The 20,395-nt window shown below is 30.3% G+C and overlaps 2 protein-coding genes, 1 long non-coding RNA gene and 3 other non-coding genes across 6 annotated transcripts; 3 read left to right on the top strand and 3 right to left on the bottom strand.

Moving 5' to 3' along the window:
• Nucleotides 1–5,273: 5,273 nt before the first annotated feature.
• LOC148763229 (U6 spliceosomal RNA) lies at nucleotides 5,274–5,376 on the top strand. The gene has a single exon (XR_016026133.1). It is a non-coding gene; the product is annotated as a U6 spliceosomal RNA (small nuclear RNA).
• Nucleotides 5,377–9,009: 3,633 nt separating this feature from the next.
• Nucleotides 9,010–12,898, top strand: LOC18601841 (SGNH hydrolase-type esterase superfamily protein). The gene is made up of 7 exons (XM_018120241.2): nucleotides 9,010–9,153; nucleotides 10,874–11,209; nucleotides 11,349–11,476; nucleotides 11,583–11,709; nucleotides 11,912–12,024; nucleotides 12,165–12,414; nucleotides 12,548–12,898. Exons 2-7 carry the CDS (start codon nucleotides 10,876–10,878, stop codon nucleotides 12,763–12,765), a joined length of 1,170 nt encoding a protein of 389 aa, XP_017975730.1. The 5' UTR covers nucleotides 9,010–9,153; nucleotides 10,874–10,875; the 3' UTR covers nucleotides 12,766–12,898.
• LOC148763228 (U6 spliceosomal RNA) lies at nucleotides 9,063–9,165 on the top strand. The gene has a single exon (XR_016026111.1). It is a non-coding gene; the product is annotated as a U6 spliceosomal RNA (small nuclear RNA).
• On the bottom strand, nucleotides 12,274–14,149 carry LOC108661809 (uncharacterized). The gene is made up of 3 exons (XR_001927690.2): nucleotides 13,961–14,149; nucleotides 13,197–13,233; nucleotides 12,274–12,745 (listed from the first exon to the last, which is right to left on the bottom strand). It is a non-coding gene; the product is annotated as an uncharacterized LOC108661809 (long non-coding RNA).
• On the bottom strand, nucleotides 13,015–13,104 carry LOC148763227 (small nucleolar RNA Z122). The gene has a single exon (XR_016026074.1). It is a non-coding gene; the product is annotated as a small nucleolar RNA Z122 (small nucleolar RNA).
• A 1,114-nt stretch (nucleotides 14,150–15,263) lies between the features above and the next one.
• On the bottom strand, nucleotides 15,264–18,643 carry LOC18601840 (O-Glycosyl hydrolases family 17 protein). Its single transcript, XM_018120445.2, has 4 exons — nucleotides 18,424–18,643; nucleotides 15,925–17,178; nucleotides 15,796–15,823; nucleotides 15,264–15,677 (listed from the first exon to the last, which is right to left on the bottom strand). The coding sequence occupies exons 1-4, from the start codon at nucleotides 18,482–18,484 to the stop codon at nucleotides 15,524–15,526; spliced, it is 1,497 nt and encodes a 498-aa protein (XP_017975934.1). The 5' UTR covers nucleotides 18,485–18,643; the 3' UTR covers nucleotides 15,264–15,523.
• Between the last annotated feature and the right edge of the window lie 1,752 nt (nucleotides 18,644–20,395).

The raw sequence follows: 20,395 nt of genomic DNA, 5'->3' as shown, positions 1-20,395 counted from the left end.
TTGTCAAACATATTCTCTTATATTTATTAGTCAAGAAGTTATCAAGATACAATAGGCATTACAGTGAAAACAACTTATATATATATATATATAGGATAAAAATGAAAAGATAATTTTTATTATTATTATTATTATTATTTACGAACGAGTAGGTTTACCAAATAATTAAGTAATCTTGAAAAATAAAACATCAATAATATCATGTACTACAAAAATTCTATTATTTAATTAGACTAGCATTTAACTTTCTGTCCCAACTCTACACCTCTTTTTCCAATTGATCATTTAATTAACTTTGTTGATGATGTGATATGTTGTACCATTACAACATTAAGCATTGAGTCAATAGTAATAAACTTTATTTTAAACAAAAAAAATTTAGTGATAATTTTATTATAAAGATATAATATTTAAAAAATCTTTGAATTATTAAAAAATTTTAAATAAATTTTTATTTTTTTATTACGTTCAATTAAAACTTTATGAGTAAGTATTAACTAATTATTATTAGTCAAAACATCATTTATCATATTATATCACATAATACTGATATAATATATTAACATATCATAATGAATGATAACAATTTTAAATTAATAAAATATATTTTTTTTCTTTCAAATTATGTAATTTTAGCATTTAAAGTTTAAAATTTTAACTAAAAAATCTCGAGTTTAAATTTTTTAAATTATTAGGATGAGATTTATTAGATTAGAGAGGGAAAAATAAATAAATTGCTAAGCACTTTTTTTAAAACTAATTGGTTGCTGTAATAGAACTACAAAACATGGTATACTATATACCAACAAAATTGCTAATAGATAGTAAGTTAAACATGAAATAAAAGGTAATTATAGGGACTGTTTATGGATGAGATTATACAAGTATAGAAAATAGATAAAATAGTTTCTAAAAGTATATAAAACAATAAACCATCATTCTAATAAGTTATTGTCATATATCGGAGAGGAGAGTGGGGACAATAAATGAATAAGATGGATAGATATTAGCTGTCATTTGTTGAGACTTGTGCATATTCTTGTTATCATCAACACCTAACTGGTCAGATCAAATGTTGAGTCTCTTTCCTCCCACATTGGATTTGATTAATTTCTTATACACTTTTTTTAAAATATAGTTGGTTTTAAGGGAATCATAACATGTCTAATTCTTTTAAAATAATATGATGCCACGAGACAAAGTCAACATTTTCACTTATGTTTAACATAAAATAAACATTGGACTCATTAAATGGCATATGATTTTTCTATTTAAACAGACAAATTTGAATTCTCTTTCTTTTAAATTCAAAAAAAATTAACATAAAACAAATAACAAAGAGTATAAAACGTCAAAGTAGATTGTATGTATAGGAACAATTCCTTGTTCAACATAGATTTGCCTTTTTCTAGAAATTTCTAGTAAGGAAGCCCGTTCAATCCGTGTCACAGGAATTTCTACCCGCTGCTACATGAACCAATTCTTTGGTATTTCAATAATATCAAGGAAAGAGGAACGTATTCCTATTTTCATACACAGATTATTTTATTATTGAATAATGCTTGAGTATACATTTCCATGCAAACTTCGACTTCTACCTTCTTTATAATTCTCTATTGTTTTTCTAGTGGTGTATTTCCTTTTTTATTTTAAGGTCAATTTTGCACAAAAAAAAAAAAAAAAGGTTATTCGAATCTAATTGTTCTTAAATAGATGCATGATATGTGTATATATATATCATTAAGTTAAACTTTTAGATACTTTTAATGCTTTATGTTAGTAAATATTAAAAACATTTCTCTAAATTAGATTCTAGAATAACTGTTTACGAAATATAAAGTAAATTTAGACAATTGACACGTGTTTATTAGATTATATTATATTAAAAGAAATTATTAAATAAATACATGATAATATTATAAACTTGTTTGTGAAGTTGGGAAACGCCACTACTGGTATACAGATTATACGTTGATTAAGATTAAATGGGCTAAACAAAATGAGTTGAATTACTGCCATTGTAATTCAGGCTTAAGGTCAATATATATATATATATATATATATATAAATTAATCCACCCTTGAGCTTTCTTCATGTAGAATATATATTTTAATAAAATTACATTCCCATTACATATAGATAAACACTCGCATAGTAATTAAAATTTATAGTTTGTTCACCTAATAAAACAATTATTAGCACATACTAATTCATCAAATCCAGCTTTGTAGGTATCACTTTCCCTAGAAGCAAGCCGAACATGCAAGTCTATGGATGTCAATCCACCATTGGGAAAACTTTTTGTTCAGTCCATCTTTTTCATAAAGGTAAAGACATTATGCATTATTCATTTCTTTTTCGAAATCAAACAGATTCCTAAACCTTATTGAACATAAGAGAGTCTAAATATAGTTAAATTGTATATTTTAAAAGAATCTTTTCTTTTTCTTCAAGTACTTTTTGACTGTTGTTCTACTTTGAATGTTTGAAAGACCTTCTCCACCTTGGAAACATTTGAAAAATACTTGATCCACTTGATAATTACCATTTTTGACATCTTACATTGTAGTAAGCAATTTTTGAGGTTGTGCACTTGATTCAGAACTCTTCTCCTTTCTGCCCCATGTCTTAAAAAATTTTGGAGTACAACTACCTCAACTACAAAATGTTGATATTTTTACCGAGACACATTTTCTTTGTAGGTTTAAAATTTTAATTTTTGACCTTCAGTTAACATCTACCATACGACCTTAGGCTTAGGGAGTGTTAACATAATGGTAGCAATTGTATATATTATAGACTAAATCAATACGATTTTATTAATTACTATACAGTTGCTCCAAATACAAAATTTTTCTTCTCATAATAGTAATTTCAACCTAAACTAAAATTTGAGAAAAAAAAAATATTTTTTCATCATAAACTTTTCAAACAGTAAGAGTACATCAAACCTGAATATTCTTTTCAAATTAAGATGGCAAGTACTAAGCTGGATACATGATAATGTTACACCAACTACAAGACGAACAAAAAGAATAATGAACAGTGAGCCGAAAAATCAAGAGGTACGTAAAGGTTGGACTAGACCATCTGCTGCTCCTTGATGAGTTAATAACACTGGCATCGCCAGGCCAAATGCCCAAAACTAAGAGAAGGACAAGATTTTGTTTTCCTTCCTCTTGACGAAACAACACACATGAACCGTGAAGGGAGCTGTCATTTCCTTCTTTTCCAACTTTATCTGGATGTCACTGTGGGACATTGTAGGAATTTTTTAAATTGTCATCCACATTTTCGGGTTTCTCCATGTGGGCTTAGTCAAGATGACATGAGCTAGTTCAGCTTTAGTTGAAAACCAACTAGAACTCCCACATCGTTACCGAGTACAATACTGATACATGTTTGATTGGGGAAGGGCCTTTATTCCAAAGGAATATTGGTTCTTTATTTGGTTGAAAAATAGTTTAAGGAATAATCATTTCATAGTTATTATTCAAAATTCTCCAAAAGTAAAAAATAGCTAATACCACCTTTCTCATGGTATTATCTATTTTATTGTTAGGGAATAAATTCAAAAAATAGTAAAAACCAAAATACCCCTTACAAGTTTCAAAAATTACAACTCTATTTGTATAAACTATTATTTTTCTCTCCCCCCCCTCCTTCTCTCTCTTGATTCCAATTTTTAATAAAATATTAATATTTAGTTTAAAATATTAAAAATTAAATTATAAATAAAATATTAATATTTAAATTATCAATTATTAATAAAATAAATTATAAATTATTCCTATTTAAAAACAAAATAAATTAAAAATAAATAAGCATAATATCATTTAAATTATATATAAAAAATTAATAATTATATCATCAATTATTAATATTTTAAATAAATTACCAATTATTAACATTTAAAAAATAAAATAAAATAAAATAAAAATTAATCATAATAATATTTAAATTAAATAAAATATTAATATTTTAAAATATTAATGATTACATTATAAATAAAATATTAATATTTAAATTATCTATTACTAATATTTTAAATAAATAATCAATTATTAATATTTAAAAATAAAATAAAATAAAATAATTGATCATAATAATATTTAAATTAAATAAAATATTAATATTTTAAAATATTAAGGACTAAATTATAAATAAAATATTAATATTTAAATGGTCAATTATTAATATTTAAAAAAGAAAATAAAATAATTAATCATAATAATATTTAAATTAACTAAATTATTAATATTTTGAATATTAATGATTAAATTATAAATAAAATATTAATATTTAAAATATCAATTATTAATATTTAAAAATAAAATAAAATAAAATAATTTGTCATAATAACATTTAAATTAAATAAAATGTTAATATTTTAAAATATAAATGATTAAATTATAAATAAAATATTAATATTTTAATTGAATTATCAATTATTAATATTTTAATTGAATAAAATAAAATAAAAATTAATCATAATAATATTTAAATTAAATAAAATATTAATATTTTCAAATATTAATGATTAAATTATAAATAAAATATTAATATTTAAATTATTAGTTATTAATATTTTACTTAAATTCTAGATTATTAACTAAATTATTAATATTTTGAATATTAATGATTAAATTATAAATAAAATATTAATATTTAAATGATCAATTATTAATATTTAAAAATAAAATAAAATAAAATAATTTGTCATAATAACATTTAAATTAAATAAAATATTAATATTTTAAAATATAAATGATTAAATTATAAATAAAATCTTAATATTTAAATTATCAATTATTAATATTCTTAAAAAATAAAATAAAATAAAAATTAATCATAATAATATTTTTAAATTAAATAAAATATTAATATTTTCAAATATTAATGATTAAATTATAAAAAAAATATTAATATTTAAATTATTAGTTATTAATATTTTTCTTAAATTCTATATTATTAATATTTAAAAAATCTAATAAAAATAAATAGTCATATAAATAATAAAGGGTGTTTTTGTTTTTTTATTTTCTATTCCCTTTTTATTCCAAAGTTGTTGTTATCAACTAAACACTATAATAAGTCATAATAATTATTCATGTCTTATTCCATTTGTCGTACTAAACTAAGTAATAACTATTCTATTTTATTCTCACCTTATTATATTTTTACATAATATTATTCTATTTCATTTCTATTTATTTCACAAACCAAACGTATCCTGAAAGCTTTTATATAGCATAAAGTAGCAGGAGAATAGCGTCCCTTAGGGGACATTCGATAAATTTGGACTAATTCAAAGAAGATTGGTATGGCATTTTCGTAAGGATGACATGCATAAATCAAGAAATGGTCTAAATTTTCTTTTTGTTTTAAGTTCCTAATTTTTTTTTTACGTTTTCATGCTTGACCTGTCGCTTATTTTGGTGGGTGTTTTCAATATAGTTAAAGTATGCAAATAGTCTCTGTATTCATGTATTTTCATCAATTCAATCCATGTATTCAAAATATGGTAAATTTAGTTTGTCAATTTTAAAAATTGAAACAATTTAATCCCTCCCCCTTATGTTGTCAATATTTGTCATTAGAGGTGATGACATCAGCACTAACATTAAAGTTGATGTGGAAATGCCATGTCACTTTGATAAATGACGTGGTAATGCCACGTGACACTGAATAATAACATGGTAATGCCATGTTGTACTAACATGATAACGTAGCAAAGCTGAAATGATAGATAAAAAAAATTTTAAAAAAATCTGAGCTATGTCGTAGGGATTAAATTAAATAAAAATATAACAGAGACTAAATTGAATAAAAATAACGTGTTTAGGACTAAATAAAACAAAAAAATAGTTGAAAAATACAAAATTTTGACTAGATGATATATATACTTAATAATAAGCCCTTCTATTAAAAAAAATTCCAATATTTTTTTAGTTATTTTCTAGTTCTATTACAACTAGTTCTGATGAATTTACTTGTATTCTTGGCCCTGCTCTTGCTTCTATTCTTGTAGAATCTAATCTAATTGTTTGTACTTGTTCCCAACTGATAACTCTATTTTATAGAGTTATCTTACATTCTTTTTTAGCTTAAAAATGACTAAAGTCCTATTGTTTTTAATTAATTTAGGTCTTGTTTTTTTCCATTTGTCTAAGTATTTACTTTATGCATACTCTAGTAGTTTAATTATGTAATTTGAGTTTATTTTCATGTATTTAAGTCTTGTTATTGTGCTATATGTTGGTGAAGGTACAAATCAACTTGGAAGTCCAATTTGCAAAAGACTATGCACTTTTGTTTAAGTTGACCTCAGACCATGCTACAGGAATCGAAGCATATATTGAGCTACAAAACTTCGATCGACACGATTCTTGGACCTATGAAAATCTAAGAGGAGTTACAACTTTGATGTTCAGCACTTCACCTAATTTCGATTTGCAATTAGGGTAGACATATGCCTAGTTGCCACATAAAGTTAATTTTTAAAACCTAGGATTAAAGAACTTAATTTAGTTGTTTCCTATACACATATAGCGATTCAATTAAGTTAGGCAATTGTGTAATTAGTTAATTAGATCACTTTTTAATTATTTTTCAAAATTTGGTGTTTTAATGTTCATAATTAGTAAACCAACTCTTCAAGGGATCAACAAATTTAACTTATCACTATATTACTTGTTGCAATTGTGTGTACTTGCACGTAGCCTTTACTTATATTTTGCAATTAATTTTAAGTACCTTTGTCGTTCTATTCGAGTAACTGAAACTCCAAATCATTTCCGTGATTATCATCATTTTTTGCTATTGTAATCTCACATGAGCAATAAACATAATTTATATCGTTCATAAATTTAGGAATAAACATAAATTTTAGCAAGAAAGAGTCATACGAAAACATTAACTTATCCTAATGTTGAACTTCATCCGATGGATAGTACTCCTCTTCTTGATCCTACTTTATATCGCTAATTTGTTGGGAGTTTGGTCTATCTCATAGTGACTAGATCTAGTATTGCTTATGTTTTTCATTTTAGTTAGTCAATTCATGGTTGCTCCTCATTTACCTTTTTTTTTTTTTTTCAATTGTTTTTTGTTTTCTCTACTATGTTAAAGGGACACTCTTTCGTGGACTTCATTTCTCTGCTCATTCTTTTCTTATTCTATCTAGGTATTCTGATGACAATTCTCTCATCTCTTGGTGAAGCAAGAATATAAACAGTTAGTGCTTGCTCTGATATAGAATCAAAATATCATGCTCTTTTGTATGTTGGTTTAGAGTTTCTTTGACTTTATCGATACCTAAAGGATATGGACATCATCAATTCTTTTGTCACTATCTTTCATTGTGATAATTAAAGTGTTATTGGAATTACTCGCAACGATGTCCTTTGTGAGCATATGAATCATCTTGAGATTGATTGCTATTTTGTGTGTCATTATGTTACTCAAAAGACTTTTCATCTTATTCATGTGTCACTTCAAACCAAACTATTGATATTTTATTGAGACACATTATTTTGGTCACTTTCCAGACTTAGTTTTCAAACTTAAAATAATGGTGGCAATTATTCATATTATAGATTAAATCAATCAGATTCTACTAGATTATGATACAATTGCATTAGCTTGATTTTGTTTTGGATCATTAAAAATCTCTTTTTTAGATATATATATATATATATATATATATATATATATATATATATGTATGTGTGTGTCCATCTTATTCACCTTGTCCAATACAAAATTTTTCTCATAATAATAATAATAATAATTTCAACTTAAATTACAATTTGAGAAAAAAATATTTTTTCACCATAAACTTTTCAAATAATAAGAATTTATCAAACCTCAATTTTCTTTTCAAATTAAGAAGGCAAATACTAAGCTGGATACATAATACTGTTACACCAAGTACAATGCAAGCAAAAAGAAGTAATGAACAATGAGTCTAAAAAACAAGTACATAAAGGTTGGACTAGAACATTTATTGAGCAGCAAATAATAACTCCTTGATGAGTTAATACTTTAATAGCAGACTAGCTGTGTCATCACTCATCGCCAAATCCTCAAAAATAAGAGAAGGACAAGATTTTGTTTTGGATAAAATATTTTGACTTTGTTAATTTTTAATTATAATTTTACATAAATTTATTAATATTTAAAATAAACAATTTATTTTAAAAAAATATCTTTTATCGAATACATAAATTTAACTGTTAATCAATTATTAATATTTTCGTTAATTTGATAATCTGATAATATTTTTTGAATAATTTTATTTTTTATTAATTATAAAAATTATAATTTTATTTTTAAATTTTTGTACCTATTCAAAACAAAATTTTCCTCTACCTTAACTCTCGTAGGTCGTCGATCACCACAAGGTTGGATTTGGTTAGGGAGGGCCAGATTCAGCCAACCCCGCCAAATCGAGCTGTCCTGGAAGAGCACGGATTTGGGAAACGCCGAATCTAGGGAGCCCAGCCCAGATCAAGGGAGTGCAAGACTCATGCTCCCTAGGGGAGCCCAGCACTCCTTGAGGAGCGTCAATCTCGTGCTCCCCTAAAGACCGTTGATATCATGCTCTCTTTGGAGAGATCTAATCGAATTTGACATTTTGAGGTCAAATCTGATCGCAGGGTGATCAATTGGAAGCGAGTGTCATCGACGTGAGAGGATAAAAAAAGTAAAAAAAATTTAAATATTTAATGTTTACCTGATAATATTGTCCTGTCCATTTCAAATTATAATAAATCTAGTGAAATTATTAATGAAAGTTAAAAGAGATAAAATACCTCCAAACAAAGTACACGAACCGAGAATGGAGCTGTCATTTCATTTTTTCAACTTTATCTGGATGTGACTATGGGACATTGTAGGAATTTTTTAAATTCTCATCCACATTTTCGGGTTTCACATGGGCTTAGTCAAGATGACGTGAACTAGTTCAGCATTGAGTTGAAACCCAACCAGAACTCCCACATTGTTAGTTCATACAAGACTGAAAGCTTTTATATAGCACAAAGCAAGACGTGCAGCGTGTCCCTTCGGGGACATCCGATAAAATTGGAACGATACAGAGAAGATTAGCATGGCCCCTGCGCAAGGATGACACGCACAAATCGAGAAATGGTCCAAATTTTTTTCTTATTTTTTTTCCTATTTTCTTCCTCTTTCTCTGATTTCTTTACATGTTCATGCTTAGTTTGTTGTTTGTTTTGAAGTGATATGGTCGAGTCATTTTGCATTTTCACAGGTCTCTTTTGCATCTATTTCCCTGATTTCTTCACACTTTCATACTTAGTTGTTTATTTTGATGGGTGTGGTCACTTCATTTGCATTTTCACATGTCTTATTTGAATCTCTTTCCCTTAATTTCTTTAGATTTACATGCTTAGCCTGTTGCTTATTTTGATGGGTGTGTTCAACTCATTTTGCATTTTCACAGGTCTGTTTTGCTTCTCTTTCCCTGATTTCTTTACATTTTCATGCCTAGGTTGTTACTTATTTTGATGGGTGTGGTCAACTCACTTTGCATTTTCACAGGTCTCTTTTGCATCTCTTTCCCTGATTTCTTTACATTTTCATGCTTAGTCTGTTGTTTATTTTGGTGGGTGTGGTCAATATTCTGCTATACTTCAGCTGTTAGCATTTGCTATACTTCCTTTATTATTCTTGAGTTGGTAATAAGGATGAAGCATTTGCTACACTTCCTTTATTATGCTTGAGTTGGTAATAAAGATGAAACTATTTTTGTTCTTTGTTGCTGTACTTGGGAGGCTAAATTTTTCAACACACTCCAGGAATTTAGTACTTTATTTTTAAATTGGTGCTCCTACCTGAGCTTTGGAGGACCCCCTTTCAATCATTCTACTCTTTTGCCTTTCTAATTTCTATGCTTCTATTGCTAAGTTCAGCTATGATCATTTTCAGGATTAACATGCTTGTTGCAAGACATTTATAAGATGGGAACACTGAAGCTTTTAACATCTATATGGAGAAATTAACTGGATATAGTTAGTGGAAATACTAAAGCTTTTCCCATCAAAAAAGAAATTACTATATGGCAAGAATATCAGACATTGCTGAATAACTGATAAACTGAGTCATGATAGTTTAGATTTAGTTAGATCTGGAAGAGTTGGTCTTTTTATATTGATTGAGGTGGTTAGTCAATTCTGTGTTTATCATGCCAAATATTTTTGTTTTCCCTGGATGTTAAAGGGCATGGTTGATCCATATATGGTGCATGATGTATTCTTTTGTGACTGATGCAGTAGGATCGATGTGAAGTGGTGCTATGCATTGTCATTCATTGTTATTCACCTATTCTTTAGCATTGTCTGACATTGATTTGAGAAGAAGACTAGAAAATAGAAAAGAGATAGAAAATGCTTTGGTGTATAACATTTTTTTTCTTGATCAACAGAAATTAGACATATGCCCTCTTATTTTTTGGAAGTATCGAAATTATTTAGTTCCTTGTCCATGTGCATTCTTGGCAGGCAAGGCAGGGCGGCTTCTCTTACTTAAACCCATTAAGCACTAATTAATCAACAAGTTGAGCAAGTAAATGAAGAAAAACATACGCTTGCTTTTCTTAAATGTTCATTTAACTGTCCAGTCTGAGTGGGCAAATTCCATTGTTCCAGCAATCGCAAAACCTAACAAAACTAACTGTATCTGTCATGACTTAATTCAGTGAGTTGGCCAACTGCTAGATACAGTGACCAATAACCTCTAAAACTTACACAATCAACCTTTATCATATTGAGAAGCTAGGGAACCTAATTTGCACCCTTAGTATTTTCCAGGGGTTGAAATTAATCACCTACTATGTTCAAACTTGTAGAAATGGGCATGACTAAAAAGGTGACAGATTGCCTACAGGCTTGCTATAAATCCATGCCACTGTCTGCTAGTCCAGTCAGACTCAAAAGGAGTAAGATGGCAAAGCAATGGCTGGTTTTTCGAGCAACAATTGTTTTGGTTTTAGGAACCTTGGCTTCAGCTGCAACTACATCTTCGGTCACATTTGTTTTTGGGGATTCATTGGCAGAAGTTGGAAACAACAACCATCTGCAGTATTCTCTAGCAAGGTCTGATTATCCCTGGTACGGGATTGATTATACTGGCAAGCAGGCTACCGGAAGATTCACAAACGGAAGAACCATTGGGGATATCATATGTATCAATTCTAACTATATGAGTTTATATTTGACTTAGTTTCTGAATTCCATGGGACATTTTAGAATGGAAATTAGCTCTTCTGCTAAACTACTTAAGATTAATGACTTATTTCCTAGTTGATTTTGTGGAATTTGTAGCTGAAAAGCTTGGGATTTCACCACCACCACCTTATCTTTCCTTGTTACAAAATGATGACGCAATTCTTAAAGGTGTTAATTATGCCTCTGGTGGAGCGGGAATTCTCAATGACACAGGGCTATATTTTGTAATCTCCATTGAAATTTTTTATTCCACTCATAGCATTTACATTGATGTAGATCTATTCGTGTTTAGAATTAATGTTGTTCTGTTTATTAATCTTTGTATTGCAGATTCAGAGATTAACATTTGACGATCAGATAGATTACTTTAAAAAGACAAAGGAAAACATCAGGGCTAAAATAGGTGAAGAGGCTGCAAATAAGCTTTGCAATGAGGCCATGTACTTCATTGGAATTGGTATGCTTCCTTTTGCCAAAATAATTGCGCATCACTAACCATTTAAAGCAAATTTCATGCTTTTGAAAACCAAATAAACTTCATCCTAAGAGGGGAAAACACTAGTGAAATGGATGCCAATCATAGTATATCTCCTCCTGTTTATAATGTTCTTCCTTATTTCCAGCGTTAATAAACCTAGATTTTCTTTTGCATTTTGCAGGCAGTAATGACTATGTAAACAATTTCTTGCAGCCTTTTCTACCAGATGGGCAGCAGTATACACATGATGAATTTGTTGAACTTTTGACTTCAACTTTAGAGCAACAACTTTTGGTATAAGATCTCTTTCTCACCCACTTTTATCTAAAATCTTCAATTAAGGACTAGGATATTTCAAAGTTTTATTTGTTTTCCAGATCTTTTTCTTTACCAACAAGTTCCTAGTTTTGATAAACTTGTCTGCTGAATGACAGAGGCTTTACCAGCTTGGGGCGCGAAAGGTTTTGTACCATGGCCTTGGGCCATTAGGCTGCATTCCTTCTCAGAGAGTGAAATCGAAAACAGGCCAATGCTTAACGAGAGTGAATGAATGGGTGTCGGAATTCAACTCCAAAGTGCAATACCTGATAAATTCTATAAACAGACGCGTCCCGAATGCACAGATGATTTTTGCAGATACATATCCAGCAGTTCTTGACTTGATCGACAACCCCTCAACCTATGGTATATCCTCTTTTATCCTATTCTTTGACCATTGTCCTTCAAATGACTCTATGGAGCTTGCCTTTCTTCCAGTACTCGTTAATTGTTATGAAACTAATTCAATCCCTCTCTCTGTCTCTCCTTCATTTTTCAGGTTTTAAGATTTCTAATACATCATGCTGCAACGTTGATACAAGCATTGGGGGTTTATGCTTGCCAAACTCAAAATTGTGCAATGAACGCAACGACTATGTATTTTGGGATGCATTCCATCCATCAGATGCAGCAAATCAAGTGCTGGCAGAGAAGTTGTTATCCAGCTTATCCTCTGCCTCTGCCCCTACTCCTGCCCCTGCACCAAAGCCACATTGACTTATTTCTCAATCCATTTTTACATGCTCAGAGTTGTTCATAGTTTTCAATCCGAGGGGTCCATGTTATCATCCTCACTGCTCAAAATATGCAAATGGAGTGATTTGTTTTACCCACTATATGAGTTTTGTAACTTGTAACTCGCAGCTTTATATAAATAAATACCTTACAAATTTTCCTTTTAAAAAAACCCAAGTATTCTTATTTACTACTATTTTATTTTTTAGAAAAATGTTGGTATTGAGGAAATTTGGGATCAGACTGACGTGCAAAAAGATGAATCTTCAAAGCTTGCGCCTCAGATACTATCCAGCAATTAAGCTGTCATCATATCCCAATTTCTCCAAATTAAATGCTGAATTCCATTAAAAGACAGTATTTGGAAGGCCAAACTCTCAAAGATCTAAGCCAAAGGAAAAAAGTAAAAATACCCTTATACTGCAAATGCCGGAGAAAAACCTCTAATCCCTGAAAGAATTGAAACATTTATGTAAGATTTTCCCAGTTCTTTTACAGTCTGGTTAAAGCAAATCAATCATTGAACCCTCACACAAAACAGCCCAAAACATTAAACAAAAAAAATCACTAAAAACAAGTCAGAAACAAAGAACCCAAATGAATATTTCTTTAAAGAAAAATCACTTCAAAGAAATGAGAAAGAAGACAAATGAAAAAAAAAAAAAGAACCCATGTTAAAAATTAAAAGAATAAACATTTTTTCACTTAAAAGATATCAAGAAAAGAAAAACCCATAAGAAAAACAAGGGGATTAATTGCTCTCAGTTGAAAGGCCAAATTTTTCCACATTAGAGACCAAGAAGAAGGTACGTTTCCTCTCTAAAGTTTAAGGCGAACAAAAAAGCCAAAACTTCAAGTGCTTGACAAAGCTTTCTTCCATAATCTAAAAGAAGAGGACTTAACCTCAACTCCTAGAAAACAGAATCATCAAGCAAAAACCAAACACTAAAAGCATAGCAAAATTTTCCTTCGCCTTAATCCAAAGAGAATATAACTTTAAAAACCCCAACTCCAAGATCTCTGTTTTCAGTGTGGTTAAAGCAAATATCAATCATCATTGAGCAAAGAAGCAGAAAATACACAAAACCCAGATTTGAACAACTGTGGAACCTACGAGAAAAAGCAAGAATCCATTGAAAGAACAAATGAAGTATGGAAACTGCATGTCCAGAAGTACCTTTGATATTGCATCTTTTCGTATCCTCCTAATGTTATGTTTTATAAGAACACAGAGGATCATAGAGAGATGCTATTGAGAGAGTAATGTCTGAGAGAAAAGATTGGGTTTGGGAAGGGGATTTTGGTTGGATTCGGCTGGTTTAGGATGGGGTGATTTATAGAGTTCAGACGATAAAAGAAAGCAAAGTTAGGGTTTACCGGATAGATATGTGTTGATTCAAGACTGGTCCTAGGGTTTGGATCATCCGCCCAAACCCGTGAGTTCAACCCGTTTTAGATCGGATTTTGGATGGTCAAGATTTTAAAGCTAATTTTTTTATTATGTTTGAGAATGAGAGTGGGTGCTTAATATTTTCTTCTTAAATAATATAGTATTTTTAAAAAATTAAATTTATTTTATTTTATTATATTCAATCAATATCTTATATTTTTATTTTAAATCAAATAATTGATTAACTATTGTTGATCAAAATATCATTTGTAATTATATGTTATGCGGTACTGATATATTCTAATTGATAATAAAATGATATATTAATGTAATATAATGATATAACTACATAATATTTTCATTCTTCACGTTAAGGTTACGTAAGTATAAAATAATAATTAATATTTTAACTAATGATAAATGTTTATTTGATTCAAATTAAAAATAAAAAATTTAATTGAGAGTAAGAAAAAGAAAAAGAATTTATTTAAATTTCTTTAAATAATTCAAGAGTGTTTTCAAGCATCATACCTTGTTAAAGTTTGGTTTGTTTTGATGATTTATGGCACTTAGGAGGGGAAGGTTTGATATATAAAATTCAGATTTAGCTCTCTCTGTCTCTTCTTTCTTCTTCTTTTTCTCTTTTTTTATAAGAAAGCAAAGAGATTTGCACATCATAGATTTTGTCTTTCTAATGAACTTTTGAATCAACTTCCTTTGGCTTTGGCCTTATTTAATTATAGGGAGAAATAAACTATGGAAATATACTTTATGCGATTCACAAACTTATATTGCTAATCACAATATTGGTCTTATTAAATTATTAAGTACAAAATAATATTGCTCTATAGTGGTAATATAGATTAAATTTTGAGTAAATCCTTTAATGAGTCTTATTCAAGCTTTGGCATTGACCTTATTTAATTATAAGAAAAAAGTTAGAAATATGCTCTATGTAATGCACATACTCCTATCACCAGTAAATCTTATAAAGGAGAATAAGGATTATAAGATGGAAGATGGTTGCTTTGTTATGTCATTCTGACTCTTCATATGTATAAAAGGAAAAAAAAAAAAAATCAAAAGGTAATTGATGTAATAAGACTGATTTTGATAATAACATGCAAATCCAATCTGCAAAGAATAAAGGATTTAATGAGATCTAAGCAAAGGTCTGTGGCTGCTCCACCTTACTTTGTACACAATTGAATAGGCCAACTCTTCCTACAAACCCAACCAAGGTCACCATCTCCAAAATAAGGGAAAAAACTCCCTGTGACCAACTTCTCTACTCTCAAAACTTGCTTGAATAAATTTGCAAAAGATCCCAAAATATACCAACCACCAAGCCTACAAGAAAATGACACTCCAGAGCATCACTTTGATTAGCACTAAAATGCTAGTCAAACTTCCACTGCCATAGAAGTTTCGACCAGGTGAACCAGAACTTGTAGAATTCATGGATGGCGCTGTAATATTTACCATGGTCCCATTCCTGCCAAGGCTGCAGCATACATCAACAAAAAATCAAATGAGTTTTTCACTGTTAGTTGATGAAGAGGGATACATATTCATCTTATGCAATGAGTAAAAACTCTAACCCAAACCGGTAAAATATTTACCTTCCTGGAAAAATACAAGAACCATGGCCTGCACCAATACGTAAATTGGAATTAGTTTTCTTCCAATGTAAGCTTTCAATCTAGAAAAGAAGGTTACATTAATATAGCAGACACAACATGCCATCTTACTTGGATCTGTAGTTGTAATATCTGCAACCCCATTGAAGTCACATGCATCAGAAGTCTTCCCCATCCTGTGATAGTAAGTGTCAAATGCATAAGTTGCATGTGCAATCACATTGTCTGGCTCATAGCATGGTTTTCCTTGCAACAATGGTGAGCAATCCACTTTGCCAGGTCCGCAAGCCCAATCTAGAGCAGCCTGCAACATCTTTGGATCCGCACCCTCCTTCACAGTACAGTAAGTTTGGTTAGTAGTATCATTGGCCAACAACGATCCTGACCCGGTCAAGCGTAATATATAAACAGGGTCACCATTTGCATCAAACAATCCCCAATTCTTCTCTGAGATTGGCCCTGGTTTCATGTCCTCATTATAGAGCTCATAGATGTAAGTACTAATAGCAATTCCAGGGCGCTTAGGAGTTCCAGTTTTGTTTAGCACATGGCGGATCAAGTTGCTGTTGTAAGTGTTGGCATTCTCTATTGTTGCATCTGGCTCATTGGAATCACCTTTTGATGGCCAGCCAGTTTCAGTAACTATAACAGGAATGTTGGTGAAGTTTAGAAAAGCCATGGCGAAGTATGTAGCATCAACCATAGCATCAAAGACATTCGAGTAGTGGACAAGTGTGTTAGCATCGACAGCTTCCTTGTTTGGAGGGAGAGGCTTGAAAAGTGCATAGTCTAGTGGAATCACACCATTTGATTGCATATAGTCATAGTAAGGGTATATATTAAGCATGAGAAATGAGCCTGAAGACTGCAAGAAATTGAGCATAGGGACCAAAACTTGATTCCAGGAGCGATTGAAGAAGGCTTGAGAAGGTGGGAAAGAATCAAGGATTATGGAGGACGAAAGAGGTGTTGAAACTTTGATTTGGTTGTCCAAATTGGAGGCCACAAGGGCTGAGTGAACGAACTTAATGGCATTCACAAGGAGTGGTGCTGCATTAGGAAGAGTAGTCAAAACCTCAGAACCTACACAAATTGCTGTTATGTTGGTTGCAGGATAATGTGCTACAATGTTCCGGGAGACCCAATTAGCTGCAGTGGAATTCGATTGGCCAATGCCAAGGAGTTGCTCATTGGGGATAGAGACCATAACTCGAATGCCAGAGTTTGCAAGAGCAACTAGCATGCCTTTGTCAGCATTGTATAGCCTAACATGTCGGATTTGCTGGGCTTTAAGAAGAGCAACTACTTGAGTTGGGTGCGGCATGTCTGATAGGTCTGTTCCTATATTCACACCAATATAGGGATCTGCAACAACATTAAGCTAAAAGAATTACTGCTACACATTTCCATTAGTACATTGATTTGGCAGCTAATTGTTGTTTCAACATTTACAATTGTTGCATGTATATTTCATCAAATCTTTTGCATAGCAATGCATCTTCCTGATGCAGTTGGTCTTATCATTATCAATGCATGTTTTAGAGGAAATTCAAACCTTGGACCTTAACCTTGAGGAGAGATTAATTTTTATTTTCTGATTTTTTTTTTTTTACCAACTATTCTTTTGTCATAATATATATGTCCTTTACCACAAAACCAACTCCTCGTGCTCACTAGAATTCCAACAAAGAGACATATCTATCTGATCTTTCCTCAGATAAAAATGTATAACATGGGTGCTTGCTAACTACATAATAAAGATTAAAAAAAACTAAAGATGATGGAGCATGGTATGTTCCCTATTCCAATGCCAACACCATGTTCTAATATCTATGAAAAAGTGCCTAGATCCGCTAAACTTTTGACTGTTTTCGCTACCAAGACGAAACCCAAGATTTTATTTTTCTTGAAAAATATAAAGGTCTAGAATGAAATGATCTCTAGGCTTTAGCTGGAAGACAATACTGGAATTTGGCGCTACCTTTGTCGTGGGTTTTCGTTTCCTGTCCCTTGTATCTATATTCAACAAAGAATGTAGTTGTAGAAAATATGTACAAAGTGAGGGGCAAATATTCCTGAAATCCCCTAGTATGAAAGCTGGCCTCCACAATGCAAAGAGAAAATCTCTGGCCCGCAATAAAATAATGGAGAGCCCTCCCCTCACATACCGGTTATACCTTACTTTTCCAGGAGAGTTATCAGTTATGTGTTGATTAGCTGACGTGTAGGGCCTATATATTTTTTCTTCCCATATCTTTAACACCCCCCAACTTCCCTTCTGTCCTCAGTTATTCTCTAATTTAATGCTTTCAACCTACTAAATTCCCCAGGTAAAATAACCCAAAATAAAATGGAAAAAGGTCCAAGACAGACATACCACATCTTCTAAGATTTGTTTTGACTCTTTTTAAGTTACTTGATCAGTACATGTTCATCAAATTTCTAGCACTAAAATGACTGAAAAAAGGACAGAAGAACATCTAGACATTGTGAGCCACCATTACAAAGCATTTGAAGAACTCATGAACAGAGGCTTAGTTGCCAAATCCTTTTACATGAACTTCTCAAACAAACATGGAGGAAGGAGAAGAAAAAATTATAAAGGCTTACCTTCATCAGCTGTTGCTGGAGAAGAAACTGCTAAAAGAAGAAGAAGAATAAGCCAAGCCATAGAAAAGACACCCTCAAAAGATTCTGATCAAACAAACAAGATTACTCTCTACTGGAGAGAAGAGAGAAAGGAAGCAAAGAGTGAGATGTGGAAAATGGCAACAAGACCTGGAAACAAGTAAAGGAAGTGGGGCAAAGGTGTAAGAAAATAAAAGAGAGAGGGGGGGGGGGGGGGGGGGGGGGGGGACTAAGAGAGGGCTACACACAAGGCAATGACTTATAAACGTGAAACTGGTAACAAGAAAAAAACAAAGTGAAAGAAGGTGGGGTAAAGCAAAGAGAAACAGAGAGACAAATGACTCGTAAAACATGTAGTAATAAAATTGTCAGGAGATGAACGGCTAAGATATTATCTGCAACATTGTTGCACAGTTGCAGCAAATAATGGACAGTATCTTAAGGACTATATGATAAGAAAAACCCAATCCCAAAGGCCAAGGCAGCTTTTTCTTTTAGTATTTGGATTTAACCGTTACTTATTAACAACAACCCTGTTTTCAGTGGTGTGTTTGAGACAAGGAGTAGAGTTCTTATGGGTTTGTGGGGTACCCGTTGCTTAGATACAAACAAAGAACATCACCCAATGGCTATGGGGCGACCCCAAGGATTCCTGGGTTGGTCTCAACGGTCATATTTCCTTTTTTGCCTTACTTTTTAAAATGATTAATTGAATTACCTATCATAGCAGTTTCTTTACCTTCACCCCTTAATAATGGTAAATTGCTTTGTTCTGTACTTTTGGAATGAGTTAAAATTTTGCTACTTACTCCCACAAAGAGAGCAATTGTATCCTTTAGATATGAGTAAACGTATTATGGAATAGCTTATAGCTAGGCTTTTCAATTATAGACAGTAGTGTATGCATATGTTTACAATGTTATTACACTTGCCATTAAAAATTATGATTATTATACAAGTAAATTTAACATAACTGTATATAAACACAGTTTAAAATACTTTTACAATTAAAAATAAATTCATTGCCATTACAATTTAGTTTCTAACGTTGTGTTTGTAGTCAAATTTCACAATTCTAATCAAAATACAGTATCCATGGCAATGTCAAGTCGGTTTGAAAACAAGTGATGTAGTATAAGGCTAGTCTTCCTAGTCAATTTCAATAGCTCGGTTCTAAACTCAAATTGGCATCTATTGTATTATTTTTAGTTTTAGGGGATATATTAACATAATTATAACAATTATACGAATTATAGGTTAAATGAGTGTGATTCTGGTTGATGACGATATTGTTAATATAATTCTCTCATAGATCATGAAAAATCCTTTGTATATATAATGTACCTTTTTAATCTCATTGTAAAGCACATAATTCAAAATATAATATTTCTCTTTGTTAACATTAACCAATGGTAAAATCATATGAAGTAAGAAGCAATCTGGATTGATAAGGCAATCATTTTCAATATACTTAACTTTGTATTAAATTTTGATTAGTAACTGTACACAAAGTAGTTTGGTTGCGGCATGGACAATCAAAGTTAAAGTGAAATAACAAATAAGTAAACAAAACAATATGTGACAAGGTTATAGTTATTAAATTGAGATATGTATCGTTTATTGAAATTTTATTTTTTAATATCGAGTATCGAGTATTGTATCGTATCACAAGATACAATAACAATTTTTAAAATTAATTATAAATAAATAATATATATATGTAAAATAAAGAAAAAATTAAAAATATTATATTTTGTAACAAAATTGAAGATTTTAAAATGTAAATTGAAAAGATGATTATTTCTTTAATTTAAATCTCAACATATTCATTAATAATATAGATTTTTAAATAAAATATATTTTTCATATTAATTTATTAATTAAAAATTAAAAAACATTTATCATGTTGAAATTAAAAGAAAATTTGATTATATATATATGTTTAAAATTTATA

This window comes from Theobroma cacao, chromosome 4 (assembly GCF_053813885.1).
Source record: "Theobroma cacao isolate CCN51 chromosome 4, ASM5381388v1, whole genome shotgun sequence".
Lineage (NCBI taxonomy): Eukaryota > Viridiplantae > Streptophyta > Magnoliopsida > Malvales > Malvaceae > Theobroma > Theobroma cacao.
This window is presented reverse-complemented; position numbering and strand designations above follow the sequence as displayed.

Coding starts and splice junctions, on each gene's coding strand:
- LOC18601840 (XM_018120445.2), bottom strand. CDS start 18,484: ATGGCTTGGCTTATTCTTCTTCTTCTTTTAGCAGTTTCTTCTCCAGCA. Junction 17,179..18,423: donor TCCAGCAACAGCTGATGAAG/GTAAGCCTTTAT, acceptor ATGTTGTTGCAG/ATCCCTATATTGGTGTGAAT. Junction 15,678..15,795: donor TCTTGTATTTTTCCAGGAAG/GTAAATATTTTA, acceptor TGTATGCTGCAG/CCTTGGCAGGAATGGGACCA.
- LOC18601841 (XM_018120241.2), top strand. CDS start 10,876: ATGGGCATGACTAAAAAGGTGACAGATTGCCTACAGGCTTGCTATAAA. Junction 11,210..11,348: donor AACCATTGGGGATATCATAT/GTATCAATTCTA, acceptor TGGAATTTGTAG/CTGAAAAGCTTGGGATTTCA. Junction 11,477..11,582: donor ATGACACAGGGCTATATTTT/GTAATCTCCATT, acceptor TTTGTATTGCAG/ATTCAGAGATTAACATTTGA.